This window comes from Heteronotia binoei, chromosome 5 (assembly GCF_032191835.1).
Source record: "Heteronotia binoei isolate CCM8104 ecotype False Entrance Well chromosome 5, APGP_CSIRO_Hbin_v1, whole genome shotgun sequence".
Taxonomy (NCBI): domain Eukaryota; kingdom Metazoa; phylum Chordata; class Lepidosauria; order Squamata; family Gekkonidae; genus Heteronotia; species Heteronotia binoei.
Window position 1 is genome coordinate 73,081,982 of NC_083227.1, and position 19,314 is coordinate 73,101,295.

The 19,314-nt window shown below is 40.8% G+C and overlaps 1 protein-coding gene across 1 annotated transcript in view; it reads right to left on the minus strand.

Annotated features, from left to right (window-relative positions):
- Positions 1 to 374: 374 nt before the first annotated feature.
- Positions 375 to 19,314, minus strand: part of LOC132572495 (protein SSUH2 homolog) — a 50,741-nt gene continuing 31,801 nt past the window's right edge. The window contains exons 5-12 of the mRNA XM_060239608.1: positions 18,830 to 18,890; positions 14,315 to 14,433; positions 13,020 to 13,082; positions 8,931 to 9,016; positions 7,127 to 7,219; positions 6,229 to 6,334; positions 4,195 to 4,302; positions 375 to 1,258 (exon numbers count right to left, since the gene is read on the minus strand). Coding sequence (XP_060095591.1) covers positions 1,118 to 1,258; positions 4,195 to 4,302; positions 6,229 to 6,334; positions 7,127 to 7,219; positions 8,931 to 9,016; positions 13,020 to 13,082; positions 14,315 to 14,433; positions 18,830 to 18,890 — 777 coding nt within the window. The 3' untranslated portion in view covers positions 375 to 1,117. The remainder of the gene's footprint in view (positions 1,259 to 4,194; positions 4,303 to 6,228; positions 6,335 to 7,126; positions 7,220 to 8,930; positions 9,017 to 13,019; positions 13,083 to 14,314; positions 14,434 to 18,829; positions 18,891 to 19,314) is intronic.

Here is a 19,314-nt window from a genome sequence, read left to right on the forward strand (position 1 = left end):
TTGTGTAAACAGAGTATTAAGAAAACTGGGAACACACTTTGTCTACATGGAGCTCCATGCATAAACTCCAATGATGAAAGGGGAGACTTTTTTCTATGGTTACCTCTCCTCTTGCAAACCTCCAGCTCCCCCCTCATACTGTTTCTCAGGGAGGGATCGCAATGCCCCAGGAGCACTATTTCAGTGTTAGGCTTCCTCTGTGTGGCTGGCCCCACCTTCCTCAGCAGCCATTTTGTAGTTGTACCCACTGTTTTGTGTCAGGATTCCACAGACTCAAAAAGGTTGGGGGATCCCTGCAACATTGATCAGGTCATGCTGTGACAGAATTCTCAAACTTCCATGTGCTTATAAGAAATAGATTCTACTCGGTCCAGTGAGGCTATAATATTTAATCATTAGAAGCTGAAACTTTTCCCAGTAACAATATAGGACATACATACCATACAGACATGATAAATCAACTAGGTAGCTTTGAAATATCTCAATACTTTTAACATTCTAAACAGACCACTTTTCTGTTTATTACTGTGTTTTAACATCTCCATCTAGCTTCCTAGACTTCACTGGGTTGTACTCTTCAGCCCGGCCTGTCAGTCATTCCTCTTAAGCGTCACTTTTCAACACACTGCTTTAGCTATCCATCCCCAAGATTCTAAAAGGTTAGAGAGCTGTGCATTTAACAAATCATATGCCATCTGATTTCTTTTCTAATAGTGGATTGCACTACAATACAATATAGTATTCATTCTAAATATACACATCAAAAAGCCAAAATATCATTTTTAAAAAACCTCAAAAACATAAGGAATACTGATAAAAGCCATTTGTCACATGGATAACGGTCAAATTTGGAGGCTATAAAAATAACACTTGCTATAATATGAAGTTTCCTTTTTGCACATGAGCACCAAACAAATAGCCATGCAACATTTTACAGCACAATTTCTGTAAGAAATTCTGGTTCTACATGATCTGTCCTTGATGTCCCCCTTTTTATAGAGACACCATCCTTTGTAAGTCTTACAATAGAAATAAATGACCTTTTTAAAAAATGGTGGAGAGGAATGAAAGATTAATCAGCAGCACTTCTACTGCAGTGGTTGGAATGAGCCACAAATCATATGATGGTACAGCAGCACTTTTGGGGATAATTTTCTGTATACACCTTGCGTTCATTTCCATAAACATAAAAAGAGAAGGCTGCCTCACGCCATCTGTATTCCACTCTGGTAAGAGGTATATGCTCAATTGTTTGCCTCTGTAAAAAAAGACAAAAAATGACCGTGAGGTATTATTTGGAACTGAGGACACCTTTGTCAAGTATCATGGTTTTCCTGACTTGTAAGAACACTGACACATCTTTCATTCTCTAGTGTCCAGTAGCCATTGTTACGTGGCTGCATCATGCTTAGCCTAGTTTCTCTCAATCCACTCCTGCAAATGACTCAAAGCTAACAAGCTTTTCTTTCATAATACCAGGACCACATCAGAGAAACCCAACAAGGCTGGTGAAGAAGCCTCCCAAATGTCAGCCAAGGGTGTCTTCCCAGCTTTACTCCAAATACCACGACAGAAAACAAACAACTTGCTTTGACAATTGTCAGGTGTGAGGGATGGGCAGCTTGACTGCACAATGTGTTCGGTTGGGACAAATTCTGCCTGGATAGACCTTAAAATGGTATGGCTTTTCAGCAGGATTTATTAAAATGCATCAGCTGTGAGATGGCACAGTGAGATAGTGAGTTATTACGGGACAGCACTTTCTATAGGGATAATATGTCCTAGCATTGACTATTCCCATATTCCTGCAGGAGCTTGTTCTCCTTTGCAAAACACACAATGCATAATAAAAGGACTCTGATATCATGGCATAACAGAATCACAGAGTCAGAAGGGGCCATTCAGGCCATCTAGTCCAACCCCCTGCTCAATCAGCCTAAAGCATGCCTGATAAGTGTTTGTCTAGCCGCTGATTGAAGATTGCCAGTGAGGGGGAGCTCACCACCTCCCTAGGCAGCCAATTCCACTGCTGAGCTACTTTTACTATAAAAAAAATAAAATAAATCCTAATATCCAGTCATTAACTTACCACCTGTAATTTAAACCCATTATTCTGAGTCCTATCCTTTGTCGCTGCCCTCCTCTAAGTGACAGCCTTTCAAATACTTACAGACTATTACAGCAGTAATAATTCTGGTTTTATAGTTTGAGAAACAAGCATTTGAGGGAACAATCCAGGGCCTGCAGAAGTTACAGTCCCATGAAACTGCCATGGTGCTGCATGAATTCTTCTCTTCACCTAAAGTTTTAGGCCCACAGTCACTCTTGTGCCAGTTTCTCGCTGAAGTCAGCTTTTTTCTCAGAACACAGTGCCTCTCTATCCTCACTGCTTGTCTGGATTGGCAAAGTGGGCTCCCATGGCATGAACCAATTAAGGACACTTCTGCTTCAATCAGAATTCCCCTCAGAATATGTCATTCTGTTCAGAAATCTGCATGTCATGGAATGGAACTTTGTACATATTCATTTCTCCTGTTTTCCATTGGTGTACCCTAGATTTTTTGGAGTGGGGATGCACTATACATGTGTCAGCATTACAGACTAAGAAAGCATTGATCGCAACATGTATCATAATGTATTAACGCCCCAATGAAATATGCATTGCAATGTCTGCATCCACGTGAAGTTCATGATGGATCATAATGAAACTATACAACAAATAGAGTGAAAGGAGCAAAAATTGTCTGACTGTAAGACAAACACTTTCCAAAACATGTTTCCACCTCAGCAGGAGTCACTCACTTAAGTACACTCCAAATATTGCTGTAGATAAACACTGTGACCTTGGTACATTTTTAAATTGTCTGGGAGTCTGCCATTTCCTGTTTACATGCAAGTGGTTCTGTTCTGGCGCTCATCACAAAATACACTTCTCAATTCTCCACATTCAGTAGCTTTTCAGATTTTGATGGCTTTGATTTGCTTTAAGAACATAAGAACATAAGAGAAGCCATGTTGGATCAGGCCAACGGCCCATCAAGTCCAACACTCTGTGTCACACAGTGGCAAAAAATGTTATATACACACATACACTGTGGCTAATAGCCACTGGTGGACCTGTGCTCCATACACTGTGGCTAATAGCCACTGATGGACCTGTGCTCCATATTTTTATCTAAACCCCTCTTGAAGGTGGCTATACTTGTGGCCACCACCACCTCCTGTGGCAGTGAATTCCACATGTTAATCACCCTTTGGGTGAAGAAGTACTTCCTTTTATCCGTCTTAACCTGTCTGCTCAGCAATTTCATCGAATGCCCACGAGTTCTTGTATTGTGAGAAAGGGAGAAAATTACTTCTTTCTCTACTTTCTCCATTCCATGCATTATCTTGTAAACCTCTATCATGTCACCCCGCAGTCGACGTTTCTCCAAGCTAAAGAGTCCCAAGCGTTTCAACCTTTCTTCATAGGGAAAGTGCTCCAGCCCTTTAATCATTCTAGTTGCCCTTCTCTGCACCTTCTCTAAAGCTATAATATCCTTTTTGAGGTGCGGCGACCAGAACTGCACACAGTACTCCAAATGAGACCGCACCATCGATTTATACAGGGGCATTATGATACTGGCTGATTTGTTTTCAATTCCCTTCCTAATAATTCCCAGCATGGCATTGGCCTTTTTTATTGCAAACGCACACTGTTTAAATGCTTCTATGGCAGCTGTCTCACTTTCTGGGTTATCCCACTGCACTTTTTCCTTCCTTCATAGCATTTTGCCCTCATGGGCCTCTTTCTCAGCTTTTTGTCAACTTCTGGATATTTTTTCACTAGAATCTGCATCTGATGTTTCCATCAGCACCATGACCCAATTGGCAGGATTTTCCCGAAATATCCTTACTTGCATTAGACTGTGCTGCTGTTCTTGTTCCAGTGAACCTTGACAGTTTCCATTTAAAGTTCATCAGGGCAGTAGAATTCACACATATGACTAAGTCCAAAAATGGACAAAGTGTCAAAGGCTGGAGTTCTACTAGCGGGCATAAATTTCACCACAACCTTCTATGAGAAGAAAAATGCCCACATGTGCCAAATATTTATATTCTCACAGTGCAAAAGGAAATAACTTTCTATGAGCTCAGCTCTGTAAATCATCACCTCTCTTTTGAGTGTTGTGATGGAACCTCTGCTACACTCACCTGCCTCAGAATCCGTGATGTAGAAGTAAACTGAGTGCGATGTCTCTCAACAGCATTCATGGAGGCATTATTTATGCTGCTATCAGGGAAATTTATAACTGGGTAAACCTATGAGGGGGGAAAAAAACCTTTCAGAACATACAGAAGGAAACAGAAGTCCAGACCTAATGCTGAAGGGTGGGCAGGCTTCAACAGAAATCAATCACAGAACAAGGCCAGGGTTGGAGTAGCTGCTGGGCTACCATTGTGCTTACATGATTCAGACTGAGCTACATATTGAAAACATGCACACATAAGCACACACACAGCAAAAGTAAGCTCTTTCGAGCTTTTTAAAAGACTGGCTGAAGTAGAAATGTAATAGCATTTTATTTATTTTGTTCAGAGAATATGATGTGGCAGCTAAAATATAACTTATAACAGTGATAATTAAGTGGAGCAATAGTACTTGGTGGATTTACACAAAATGGAACATTCGTGTGTGTGTGTGTGTACAGAATATAGTCCCTCTGAATTAACTGACATAACTTGCAAAACAACTGTCACAAAGGGTCATCTCCGTGAACTTGATAATTGTACGGAAATAGTCACTTAATTAGAAAGTCTGGATATTATAACATTCTGTTTTTTACTCATGATGGATATCCAATATTGCAGGCTAGTTCATAGGGCATCATTTATATAGCAATTGCTTAACGTTCCATGGCTGAATTCACACAAGCATTCAACAGAAATCTACAATGCACTAGCCTGCATGTGTATTTCTGTACATCCAGTAAAAGACTGTTAAGAACATAAGAACGTAAGAGAAGCCATGTTGGATCAGGCCAATGGCCCATCCAGTCCAACACTGTGTATCACACAATGGCCAAAAATTTTTATATATATATACACACACACACACACACACACACTGTGGCTAATAGCCACTGATGGACCTCTGCTCCATATTTTTATCTAACCCCCTCTTGAAGCTGGCTATGCTTGTAGCCACCACCACCTCCTGTGGCAGTGAATTCCACATGTTAATCAACCTTTGGGTGAAGAAGTACCTCCTTTTATCCATTCTAACCTGACTGATCAGCAATTTCACTGAATGCCCACGAGTTCTTGTATTGTGAGAAAGGGAGAAAAGTACTTCTTTCTCTACCTTCTCCATCCCATGAATAATCTTGTAAACCTCTATCATGTCACCCCGCAGTCGACGTTTCTCCAAGCTAAAGAGCTGCAAGCGTTTTAACCTTTCTTCATAGGGAAAGTGTTCCAAACCTGTAATCATTCTAGTTGCCCTTTTCTGCACTTTTTCCAGTGCTATAATATCCTTTTTGAGGTGCGGTGACCAGAATTGCACACAGTATTCCAAATGAGACCACACCATTGATTTATACAGGGGCATTATGATACTGGCTGATTTGTTTTCAATTCCCTTCCTAATAATTCCCAGCATGGCGTTGGCCTTTTTTATTGCAATTGCACACTGAGTTATCTACCACGACCCCATAATGCACACACTGTTGCCCACAAAGTATGGAAGAAGATGCCCTAAATCAAGGAAGAGTATTATGATGACTCTATGACTTACAGTTTTTTCCCAATGTGCCTATATATTCTGGATATACTGCTGCTGGAGAGTCTAGATTTAATTTCTACTGTTATATGTTATTCTATCTCTACCCCAGCCAATCTTCCAAAAGCTTGAGGTATTTTACAAAAAAGAGATTTCAAATGGGAACTCCCAGAACATATAGGCTTTGTTTTCAATGCTTTGTGTTACAAAGGATGGGGTTTGCGACGTGTCAGTGGGAAAGTACATATGTGCCACCATTCTTTCTCACTACTCCACCCCTTCAATCACTATTTTTCTCCTGAAAAGAAATAGCTGGGGAAAAGCAAATTCAGAGTGCAACAGGCCATGTTCAAAAGCTCTCAAGCACTCTGCCTATTTGGAGGAAAATGTATTTGTCAGTATATAACTGACCAATTTTTAATCCTGCCTCTCTGCCTATTTTGCTTTTGTCTGTAGGGTTTTATTACCATATCATGTTCATCAACAAGCAACTTCTGTCCCGTAACTGCATGGAACAGTTTATCAGGAAAGTCGTTTCTTTGATGCGCCACATATTCAAATATGTTATTTTTCCTGTGAAGGTAAAATACATGCAATCACCACTTAATTTTGGAGCAGATCAGTAATTGTCAAAAACCAGGGCTTGGTTTCTAACTGTTTTTTTGGAGTACAGGACTGCATTATCTCTGATATTCAATCTTTTAAACATGCAGTCCCCAACCTTTACCTCACTCCTTCAAGGCCCCATCAATGAGATGATGCAGTCACATTAGGGGCCTACACCATATCTGGGGATGATTGTAAATTATGAAGCAACATAACTGGTACAATTTCTGAAGAATTTAATGCCAGAAATTATGTTTTCATAGATTATGGGCCAAAACCATGCAAAATGCTGAAAGGTTCTTTGTTTGATCCACAGGGCCAAGTAGCTACTTGCAAAGGGCCATCTGAGGATACAAAAAGGGCACACAGGGGAAGGCTTTGCAGCACTGATCCAAACTGGGATAGAAGCGGTCTATTATTTCACAATAAAGCACACACTGGAGAGCCATGCATAGCTCTTAAAATCTTTCACATTTTGATCTTAAGACACATTCTGAGATAATTATCAATAGTAATACTGTTTTTCATGTGATAAAGCAACCAAGCATTCTTGTGCAGCCAACCTGGGTGGAAGCAGATATCAATCCCAATCAGCCTTCCTTTTTAATTTCCAGAACCCAAGGTCCCTTTTCTGGTTATGCTGAAGATCAAACCCAGGCCACTGTACTCATTAGGGAGACAGCCCACAAGACCATCAGTTTTGTTGTGTTCAGAAGTGGCCCCTTTCTTCCCCCATAATGTATTTCTAATGGGACTTGCCATTGAACTACCAGTGCGTTGTACGTCAGCAAACGTCCTTGTCCGTTACAATCACTGCAATTTACTGTTCCCATTCCAGAACAAGCTATACACCTGTGAAGAATGGCAAAACAAGTTAATTTTTCCATTGGGAAAAATCATCAGCACGAAACCGAACGTCAGACATGTAACTTAGCCTTATTAGTGTAGTGAATAGATGTAACTGCTTGACATTTTGTAACTTGCTATGACCCTTGCTTTCTACTAACCGTGAGAACAGCAACATGTATTTCAACCCAAAGCAATTGCTAACCGCAAGAGGAGGAATTTCACACTTGGTACAAAGAACATCTGGGGACTTTGAAGTTAACATGCCCAAGGTAACCAGCGGGGTGGCTTCCCGGGGAAGGAGATAAGGGAGTATGGGAAGCGTCAACTGTCTTCAAGAGTGTGAGAATGACTGTATTGTTTTACTTCTTTGAAATGTACAAAAGCCCAGGGCATAGCCTTGGAAGTTATCAAACTCAACTTGCTTCTACACCAGACCACTTGTTCTCAAATAAATGGATTAATTTTGCTACAAAATGATTCGTCTCTGTTTGAAGTTCCACGTCTGACACCTAATATCCTTGGCAATATAAATTGAGTCATTATTTGGCATAAAGTCTGCTATCCTCACTTTCCCTTTTGGGAGGAATTAAAGCTTACTTTACTTTACACAATTTTATATCAATTTCTGCATCATTATATCAAAACAAAAAATCTCCATATAGGTTTTTCCTTCCTTGTTCTGTATTTTGTATTTTGTAGATTAATATTTTAAGAAAAAGCCACTTAACTACCAGGGTTGGTCTCAGAGGCATGACTTTGATGTAAGAACTTTGTGATACTTGCATTAATTTTGACTGGCACTTGACTTTCTAAACATCCATCATCTGAACAACAGAACAGTTGGTCCTCATGAAAGGTTTAAGCTAACTTGACAAGAGATTTGAATTGTTTTTAAACAATTTTTAACCTGAAGTAAGTTTTTAACCTGCAGTAAGGATCTATCCAATGCACTGCCAAATCTATTTTACTGCCCATCCCCCAGCTGGGGGAGGGAACTTTAGGAGAGAAGCCAGAGTACTCATGAAGGATTTCTCAGTATGATTTTTAAGACTTAAAACAACCCGTGGAATGGGGAAGAACAATGTGGCTCAGGGCAACAGCAACAGGACACACAAACATTTCGCAATACATACCATTTTCACAGTGTAAAGCCTCCCTTCCATGTCTTTGTAGCTATTTGCTCTGCAGGGGAAAATTTACCTGGACCATCTGAGTCCCTGCCAGTTTTCTGCCAGTGGGAGAGACCTGTTGAGGGGAAAATGGGCTACCCCTATTCCTCAACCCTAATTTAAATCAACACATCACCTTTAGCATGGGTACTTAAAAAAGCATGATAGCATATTCTTCTCCAGCATTGTCAGTAACCAACAGGTGGCAGCCTTATTGCTGCCCACTGCAGATGTTTCACTTACTCTCATACACATACATACAACAGGGGTTTGACAGCCACTGGCTGATTTGGATGTTTTTCTTTTAAAAATGCTGGGGAGGAAAAAGCAATATCTGCAGTTTTGCCCAGGATCACCTCTCAATTCCCTAATGCTAACTCTGCATATAGCCTGTACTCCAGTGTCTATACATCAGCACAAAATGTAGTGTGAGAAGTCAAGCCTCGGATCATTCATGGGATCCCAGCCTAGTTCATGCAATGTTTAAACCTGCCTGGAAAACAGAAATGACCGCACAGCAGATGCTTCTTTGTATATTGTCTTACGGAGTAGCAGATGATCCAGTTCCGGAACAGTGGCTGCATGTGTCGCTAATGAAGACTCCAGTTCCTTTACACCAGTGGCATTGTTCCTATTGGGATTTAATTTTAAAAGGGAAAAAAATTAATATGCAGGGTTGTATCTTACTACTTTTCCTCTTTGATTAACCCCTCTTGAAGGCAGACCAGCACTCTATTTTTCATGATGGCAAAATGGGTTGAGAAGTAACAGCCTCCCCTATGAGTTATGGGCTTGGTACTGGCTGGCCTTTTGGTGTGTTTCCTTAGATAGCAACAGCTGATAGAATGGGCTACAATGCAAGAGAAAAAACATCATGGGAAACCTTTCTTCCCATCCTCCCTGAGATCTTTCTTTTATTTCTTTATTCTATTAACTTCATTGAGAATAAATTCAACACTAGATATGCCTGCTCACATTATTAAGGATGGGCATGAACCTAAAAAAGGTGATTTCGGGTTCATGCCAGCCAATGAACTGAACCCCAAACCAAGCCAGCCTAACACAAAGCTGATTATAGTCCAGCCAATTCTGTTCCTCCTTTCTCCAGGCTGCAATTCACTGTGGCTGGGACAAAGGGGACAATGATTGCCTTTGGTTTTGCTCCCCACCCCCACCCCCTTCATAAGAACATAAGAGAAGCCATGTTAGATCAGACCAATGGCCCATCCAGTCCAACACTCTGTGTAACACAGTTGCCAATATATATATATATATACACACACACATATATATATACACACACACACAGACACACACACTGTGGCTAATAGCCATGGATGGACCTCTGCTCCATATTTTTATCTAACCCCCTCTTGAAGCTGTCTATGCTTGTAGCCGCCGCCACCTCCTGTGGCAGTGAATTCCGCACGTTAATCACCCTTTGGGTGAAGAAGTACTTCCTTTTATCCGTTTTAACCTGACTGTTCAGCAATTTCATTGAATGCCCACGAGTTCTTATATTGTGAGAAAGGGCGAAAAGTACTTCTTTCTCTACTTTCTCCATCCCATGCATTATCTTGTAAACCTCTATCATATCACCCCGCAGTCGACGTTTCTCCAAGCTAAAGAGCCCCAAGCGTTTTAACCTTCCTTCATAGGGAAAGTGTTCCAAACCTTTAATCATTCTAGTGGCCCTTTTCTGGACTTTTTCCAATCCTATAATATCCTTTCTGAGGTGCGGTAACCAGAATTGCACACAGAATTCCAAATGAGACCACACCATCGATTTATACAGGGGCATTATGATACTGGCTGATTTGTTTTCAATTTCCTTCCTAATAATTCCCAGCATGGCGTTGGCCTTTTTTATTGCAATTGCACATTGCAATTGCACATTGTTCTATTTATTAATGTACCATTAGTCATTGTGTTGTTAGCCGCCCTGAGCCTGCTTCGGCGGGGGAGGGCGGGATACAAATAAAATTTTACTTACTTACTACTTACACTGTCTTAACATTTTCAGTAAATTATCTACCATGACCCCAAAATCTCTCTCTTGGTCAGTCTCTGCCAGTTCACACCCCATCAACTTGTATTTGTAGCTGAGATTCTTGGCCCCAATGTGCATTACTTTGCACTTGGCCACACTGAACCTCATCTACCATGTTGACGCCCACTCACCCAGCCTCAACAGATCCCTTTGGAGTGCCTCATAATCCTCTCTGGTTCTCACCACCCTGAACAATTTAGTGTCATCTGCAAACTTGGCCACTTCACTGCTCACTCCCAACTCCAAATCATTTATGAACAAGTTAAAGAGCATGGGACCCAGTACTGAGCCCTGCGGCACCCCACTGCTTACTGTCCTCCACTGTGAAGACTGCCCATTTATACTCACTCTCTGCTTCCAATTAATTAGCCAGTTTTTGATCCACAAGAGGACCTGTCCTTTTACTCCATGACTCTCAAGCTTTTGATGAGGAACTTTATCAAAAGCTTTCTGGAACTCAAGGTAAACAACATCTAGCGGGTCTCCTTTGTCCACGTTTGTTCACCCCCTCAAAGAACTGTAACAGGTTAGTGAGGCAAGATCTTCCCTTACAGAAACCAAGCTGAGTCTTCCTCAATAACCCGTGTTCATCAATGTGCCTACTCATTCTGTCCTTGATAATGGTTTCTACCAACTTTCCCGGTATCGAAGTCAGACTGACTGGCCTGTAATTTCCCGGATCTCCTCTGGAACCCTTTTTAAAGATGGGGGTGACATTTGCTACCTTCCAGTCCTCAGGAATGGAGGCAGATTTCAATGAAAGATTACATATTTTTGACAGGAGATCCACAAGTTCAACTTTTAGTTCTTTCAGAACTCTTGGATGTATGCCATCCAGACCTGATGACTTAGTTTTTAATTCGTCTATCAGTTGTAGGACCTCGTCTCTTGTCACCTCAATGTGACTCAGGTCTTTCGTGTGTTTTAACAATTTATTGATATCATATGGTTATACAACTTAGTTATTTCTTAATTATCTCAATATTAGTCCGTATGACATTTCAATCCCCCCTCCCTCCAATGTTGTATTTTAACAATTCATTAATAACCTACGGTTACGATGTTTAGTTATATCTTTTCTATCCCTAACCCATATGATATTTTCACTCCCCCCTCCCTCCGTTATTAGACTTACCCCGAAGTTATATATTTAAATCCAAATATAAAGGTATCCCAAACCCATCAAAACACACTGTCTTTTTCTTCTCATTCATATTAAAAGATTGTCCAATGTCTTTTTACATTCCATTCTAACTCTATATATTTTTTAAATTTCTTCCACTCCTTTTTAAACACTTCCAGATCATAGTCTCTCAAAGTTCTTGTTAATTTATCCATCTCGCTCCACGATAAAACTTTCACAATCCAGTCCCATTTCTCTGGTATTTTTTCTTGTTTCCACAGTTGCGCATACTTATTTATTTATTTATTTATTACTTTACATTTATATCCCACCCTCTCCGCAAGCGGACTCAGGGCGGCTTACAATACAATGTCCTAGCAGCTGAGAGCAGATACCAAATTAAAGTCCTATCTTCTTTTGGAAATTTTTCTATTTGTAATCCTAGCAGAAAAGTCTCTGCCACTTTCTTGAAGTCATAACCCAAAATTTTAGAAATTTCTTGTTGTATCATCCGCCAAAAGTTTTTTGCTTTTTCACAGGTCCACCACATATGAAAAAAGGAACCTTCATGGTGCTTACATTTCCAACATCTGTCTGACACCTTTTTACTCATCTTTGCCAGTTTCTTCGGACCTGACTCAGGTCTTTCAACACCCCTTCCAAAATTAGTGGTTCTGGAGTGGGCAAACACTTCTCGTCTTCCACAACGAAGTTGGAGGCAAAAAATGCATTCAGCTTCTCAGCCATTTCCCTATCCTCCTTCAGTAATTCTTTTACCCCTTGGTCATCCAAGGGCCACACTGCCTCCCTGACTGGTTTCCTGCTTCCAATATATTTGAAGAAATTTTTATTGTTGGTCTTTATGTTTTTTGCAATATGCTCCTCATAGTCCCTTTTTGCCTACCTGATCACAGTCTTGCATTTGATTTGCCACAGCCTGTGTTCCCTTTTATTAATCTCACTTGGACTAGCTTTCCACAGCTTAAAGGAGTCCTTCTTACTTTTTACAGCTTCCATTACTTTGTTTGTTAACCATGCAGGCCTTGTCTTATACCTGTTTGTGCCTTTCCTAACTTGTGGTATATATTTTATCTGAGCTTCTAGAATTTTAGTTTTAAATAGCCTCCAAGCTTCCCCAAGGCTTTTGACTGTATTTACCTTTCTTTTCAGTTTCCTCTTCACATGCCTCCTCATCTCAGAGAATTTACCCTTTTTAAAGTTAAACATGGTCATGCTGGTCTTTTGGGGCAACTCTCTATACAAATGGTGAAATCAGTAACGCTATGGACACAGCTGAACCAAACTGGCCAAACTCTAAACATTCAGGGAACGAGTCTGAATATTGGTTCCCAAGAACTGAACCAGCCCAAGTTCAGCCTGAATCTTGGTTTGTGAGCTGGTTCATGCCAATCCCTACACATGTTATAACTAAATATAAGGCAGGGGAAGAAGACTGCTCACCTTTGTGCGGCCACCACATTGTTTGCATGGTCTTTTTCCTGAAGCCATGCACACTGAGCATTCCTTGCAATCAGAACAGAAAAAAGTGTTATAACAGAGCAGCCTTCATTAACATTTAATCAACAACTGCTTTCTAAGTATATATCATCATAATTGAAAGTCCCCAAAACAAAGAAAAAATTAGGACATAAGAATCAAGTCCTCTTTCCACTTATCCTCACAACCCCATAAGGTACTTTAGGCTGACTAAGAATGACTGGCCCAAGGTTACCTGTGGAGTTTCATATCAAGTGTGGCTTCATCCTCTCAGGCCTTTCAACCACTTCATGGGTGTGAACCTTGTTCCTACATATCCACCATTCAGAGGCATCCATCCCTCTCAGAAGATCCCACCTATTCTCCCTTGCTATCTCTCATACCTCAAATTCCTTCCAGAACAATTACATGGCACATCCTGTCTTTCTCCCACCAAACTCAAAATGAAAACCCACGTCTTTTGTGGGCACATTAAACAACTTAACCCTATGACTCTTTATTCTTTGTGAGGCCAAACTTAAAGGGTTAAACTGATAATAAAAATTAATAATAAAAATTTTGTTAAGATGGCAGAGTAATCAGAAACAATTTTGTGCTGCTCCTGTTTCTTCTGCATATGATGCTTTGATTTGGACTTGTTTTGTTTGCAGCTATTCATTCTCTTTTTTAACTTTTTCTGATAAGCAGGCTGATAGTTTCAAAACTATGAACCATAAAAGAAAAGAAGCGAAGAAAGCTGCCAAGCCTTCTCCCATTAAGGGTCAAAAAGAAGTAATTCTCTGGCTGAAAACAATGGCCGCCGAGCTGGAAAAACAATCTGAACAACTAAAACAACTGCATGAAGAACTAAAATAAGTTTCTGCTAATGACAGAATGATCAATGATCCAATTCAACAGCTTCAGAAGTCGAACAAGTCTATAAGTAAAGTTTAAATGCCCTCTAAGTTCACTTTCTGAGTTGCACTGCCATGGTGGCACAACGCACTGAGTTCAGCTTTTGTTTGGGCACAGCTATTTTGGTAGCCCAAATATCGATATAATATTTTTGGGGTATTTATTCAGCTCAGTAAATACCAAGTGTACACTCCTAAATAGCACCAGACAAGATAAAAAGACAGTCTTTTTCTTTCAGACCTGTCTTCTCTTCACAAGGCATGATCATAACGTTTTGGGTTTTTTTTTTAAATTAGCCTGTTAAAATCCATCAGATATCTCCCAGGATCATGCCTTTGGTCTTTATGAACACATTTCCTCTGTACCTTTATTGAAGATGTGTGAGGCATTATGATTTCTTTGGTGTTGTTTTCAAACATCTCAGGAACAGCCACTGGAACATTCCAAGGCAATTCAGCTGTGAGAACAGGGACTTCAATTTTACCTGTAGCAGAAGAAAGATGTGTTGGAGTATTTTCAGATACCTGCACTTATGTCATGCTATCATCTTGGCTGGTCCAAGACTAGAAATCTTGATCAAATGAGAGCAGACATTAAAGAAAACTCTCCAGACCAATGCAAATGTAATGAATTCTCCATTTATTAGAACATTTTAATGCTATCTCTACAGGAAATTGCCTAAGGTAGCTTACAAAATAAAAACAATAAAAATGAAATATGTACAGGTATTAATTGAAAGGCATCAAAATCCCAGCCCCGTATAAAATACTACACACTACTTAAAATAAATCTCTAAACTAAAATGTTGTTTAAAAAATCTATCCCTTATTTAAGAGGCTGGGTGAACAGAAATATTATGCCCTGGTCCCTACAAGAAAGCAACATAGGTGCCAGGAGAGCCTCAAGGGAAAGGGCATTCCACAATCAATGTGCCAAGATTACGCTTGACAAATAATATAGGCCCATCCCATTCTCTCACCTGAACCAAACTGCAACACACTTCTTTTATTTTTATTTTTTAAGCTAGAGTCAGAGTGCCTAACAGCATTTTAAACAGAACTTCACCACTGAAGTCAGTGGATTGGGAAGGGCACAACTCTGCTTTGGAATGTCCTCTTACAGTGCAATCCTAAAGAGAGTTACTCCAGACTATGCCCACTGTTAATCCTAAAAACTGCTGTATTTGGTAAAATATTAATCCCCTGCCCAGGGCCTGCCCTACCACTAGGGCAAACTAGGTGATTGCCTAGGGTGCCAGCCTTATGGGGGCACTGAATTGGGTGCCCCCCATGACTCAGTGACATTACACTACCCCCCAGCCTGACCACCTCTCCCAGTCCCCCCCCCCCTTTGCAGGCCTCTCAGAGTCTCTGAGAGGCACAGGCAGTGGGGCTTTCTTCTCTACTTTTTGAACCCCTGGGGTGCAAAAGCAGGGAAAGGATTTCCCTCCCATGCTTCTCAAGAGACTCTGAGAGTGGGTGGCGGGGCTTTCTCCCTGCTTTTGCACCCCAGAGGTTTTAAACTTTAAACCCCTTCTGTAAGGTCACACTGCAGTGGCAGCCCAATCGCTCCATTCTATCCTCTGGGCTCAGAGGATAGAATGGGGAGATCTGGCTGCAGCAAACCCAGAGAAGGGGGGGGGAGTAGTTAGCTTTGCTTAGGGTGCCAAAGGGCCTAGGGCCAGCCTTGCAGGTTAAAAATACCTAGGTATGCTCCTAGGTATGGAGCAGGGATCACTGGGGGTGTGGGGCAGAGGTATTGTGAACTTCCTGCATTATGCAGGGGATTGGACTAGATGACCCTGGAGTGCTCTTCCAACTCTATGGTTCTATGATTCTAAGGTGTAGTGCCATTTCACAAAGTATCTCCAAACCAGGTCTCATCACAAGGAGCTGCAGCTGACCACTGCCACCTGGACAACACACAAGTCTGCAAAAACCCATGAGCTTGGCTATACCAGGGGTGTCAAACATATGGCCTGCAGGCCAGATCCAGCCCCCAGAGGGCTCCAATCAGGCCTGCCAGCAAGTAGCCATTGTCTGCTTCTTTCTCCCTTGCCTGCTTTCTTCGGCCACCATTTTGTGTTTCTCCCCTGCAATCATCCAGCCAGCAAAGCAGCCTTTCCTCATTCTTTCCCTCTTCCCCCTCCCTTTTCCCAAAAGGAGGAGGAGCCTCAGCCAATAGGGGAGCTTGGCTCTATAGCTCTGCTGTGTTGATTAAGTTTGCCAGGCTCAATCAATCATACTGCAGAGCTACTGAGTCAAGCCTCTCTTCTTTCTATTGGGTGAGGATCCTCCCTTGATTTGTCCTTCATATTTTCCTTTCATTGGGGATCTTGAACTTAAGTAGTCTAATACTGACCACTGTATGTACATGGCTTTCTCTCGGTTCTTGCACATGGGAGCTGTAGTTATTATTTTTTTTTCGGAACACTATAGCTTTGTAGACAAGCACATAGCCCTAAGTTTTCACATGTTCTTGACCATCACATGAAGCAATTTATGTACAAAAGCTCACAATGCCCAGCTGCTTCATGTTTTCCTCTGGGTCTTAGGATCAAAACACTGACCATTCGATCTCTGCAATGAATGTCAATAAATCAAAAGTATGTTTGCAACTTACAGATGTGCACACCTGAACAACACCTGAACAACACCTGAACAGCATATTCAGATTGGTATAGCACAGACATTGTTTGCAGTTTTTGATGCAGTTCTTGATGCAATAATTCATAGCAAGAAGTGACATTTATCAGAGATTGTAAAACAAAATACTGCAAGCATGCTAATGCTTTAAGCACATTTTATTTCAAGTAAAAAAAAATATTTAATTTTGTTTGTCTGTGCCCTTATGAAGTTTATATATCTGCCACCTGGCATTACATTTTATGACACATGGTCCAGCCTGACAAAGTCTCATTTATGTCAAATCCGGCCCTCATAGCAGATGAGTTTGACACCCCCGGGCTATATATTCAAGGTGTGCATCTTAAAAATGTGAAACCATAAGGTTCAGAGGTCAATCAAGGTTCAGAGCAGTATAATACATTAACCATTTGTTGACCAGTCTGAGAAGCTTGATTGATAGGGAGTTCAAATGAAATTCTGCAGCCCTTAAAAATAAAGCTTTCCAGCTTCTTCAGAGCCAATTTAGCCAATTATTATGTCAAGTGTGATATTTCACAGCCTAATCACACCAGGTAGCTGGGCTGTCACAAGCTTAGCGGATAGCTGTTCACTGGGCTCTGGCTCAATTCAATTAATGGTTTGCCACATTTATGCCACCATCAGAAGTTCTGACTGTTTGCTGTTCTTTCCTTTTCACCCCTTTTTAATCAGTCATACTAAATTGCACAGATCTCAGAGCAATTTCACCTATACATACGTCATTACAGAAAGCAACCTCTCCCAAATGGAAAAAAGACTATTTGGATAATAGCCTTTTTGACCATATAATCACAGTTTGCACTGAATAAAATGAACAAAAAGACACAAATAGAAGGGCAGACCTGCTCGATCATGGCATTAGGATGCCTGCCATGTCATACAAGATGAAGCTTAATTCCCAAGTGCCACTTCGGTGTAGTGCTTAAGTGTGTGGACTCTTATCTGGGAGAACAGGGTCTGATTCCCCACTCCTCCACTTGCAGCTGCTGGAATGGCCTTGTGTTAGCCATAGCTCTTGTAGGAGTTGTCCTTGAAAGGGCACCTTCTGTGAGAGCTCTCTCAGCCCCACCCACCTCACAGGGTGTTTGTTGTGGGGGGGAGGGTAAAGGAGCTTGTAAGCTGCTTGAGTCTCTGAGATTCCGAGTGTAGGGCAGGGTATAAATCCAATATCTTCATCTTCTTATTATTCCCTTGCTCTGCACTAAGCTGTTGCAAAAATACAGGTGATCAAACCTCCTAGACTATTACAGACCAGCTGCTTGTAAAATCTAAGCCTAAACCCAGGGCTTTTTTTGAGCAGGAATGCACAGGAACAAAGTTCCAGCTTGCCTGGCATCAGCGGTGTGTGGCTTAATATGCAAATGAGTTCCCACTGGGCTTTTCCTATTAAGAAGCACTGTGTGGAATAATGGTAATGTCAGGAGTATGGCCTAATTTGTAAATGAGTTCCTGCTGGGTTTTTTCTGCATCAAAAGCCCTACCTAAAACTATTCTGTGTTCTGCATACACTTGGCAGCATACTCTGATTTTCACTGACAGCTGCTAAGAACAGAAATATTTATTCCACAAGTTTTATCAAATCTTCACTATTGGGTGAATAAACCATGGACTGTATAATTCAGGGCTGTCAAACTCATTTGTTATGAGGGCCAGAACTGACATAAATGTACCTTGTGTGTACCTATTTAAGGTTAGGTAGCAGAGATATGAACTTTTTAAGGGACACAAACAAGCACAACTAAATATTTTTTTTAAAAAAAATCTTAAAATAAAACATTAGCACTTGTTGGTCTTAAAGGTGCTTTCTTTGTATTTCTCCCATGGGATCCAGGGAACTGGGCAAAGGAAGCTCTGGCTCTTTCCCTCCCTCCCCAGGGGACGAGGAGAGGAGTAGCCTCAACCAATGGAGAAAATCAATGGAGAAACCTTCCAGGGGCCTGATTCGGCCCTTGGGCTGCATGTTTGACACCCCTGGTATAATTGGTAGTGATGAAAATAGATTACGGGTTCCATAAAAACTCTAGCTAAAATTGTACTAGTCAGTGCTTAATGATCAATACATTCAAAACATTCAGTCAAAACTCCGTCGTGCTTTGTCTACTGCTGGCCAACTTTACTTATGGAGAATGGAATAACTGAAGCTCACTGCTCTGGGATACAAATGTATTCTCAGCAATTTAAGCACAAATTCTTATGAACCCTAAGCAGGTTTACCTGTAAAAGGTTTAGTCCTCCATTCCAAAGACCTAGATTCTGTGAACGTCTCCAAGCGATACTAGGAAATTAAACAGAAAACAGCACTGAATTCAGAAACATGTCAGAGGATCTATGAAAGTGTTGGCAAGAAATACAACTATAGTTGCACTATCTAACTTCTTATGAAGTGAAATGACATTTAATAACATCACAGGATACAATAACCACAAAGTTAACATCAAAGAACATAAAAAGCACATCAGATGTAATAACGCAAAAGTGTGATAAATACTAAAAATAACTGTAGCAATAAACAAATATTTTATGTCCAATATTTGTGCTAGTATACAAAATATTTGGATTGTTGAAAAATAAATTCATAATGTTGGACCCTGTGATTTATCAGCATAAAGCAGATTTGAAAAACAGGAAGAATTCCAACCATCATTGCTTTGTGCTAACAGATCACAGGATCCAGCATCATGGATTCATTTTTCAGTAAT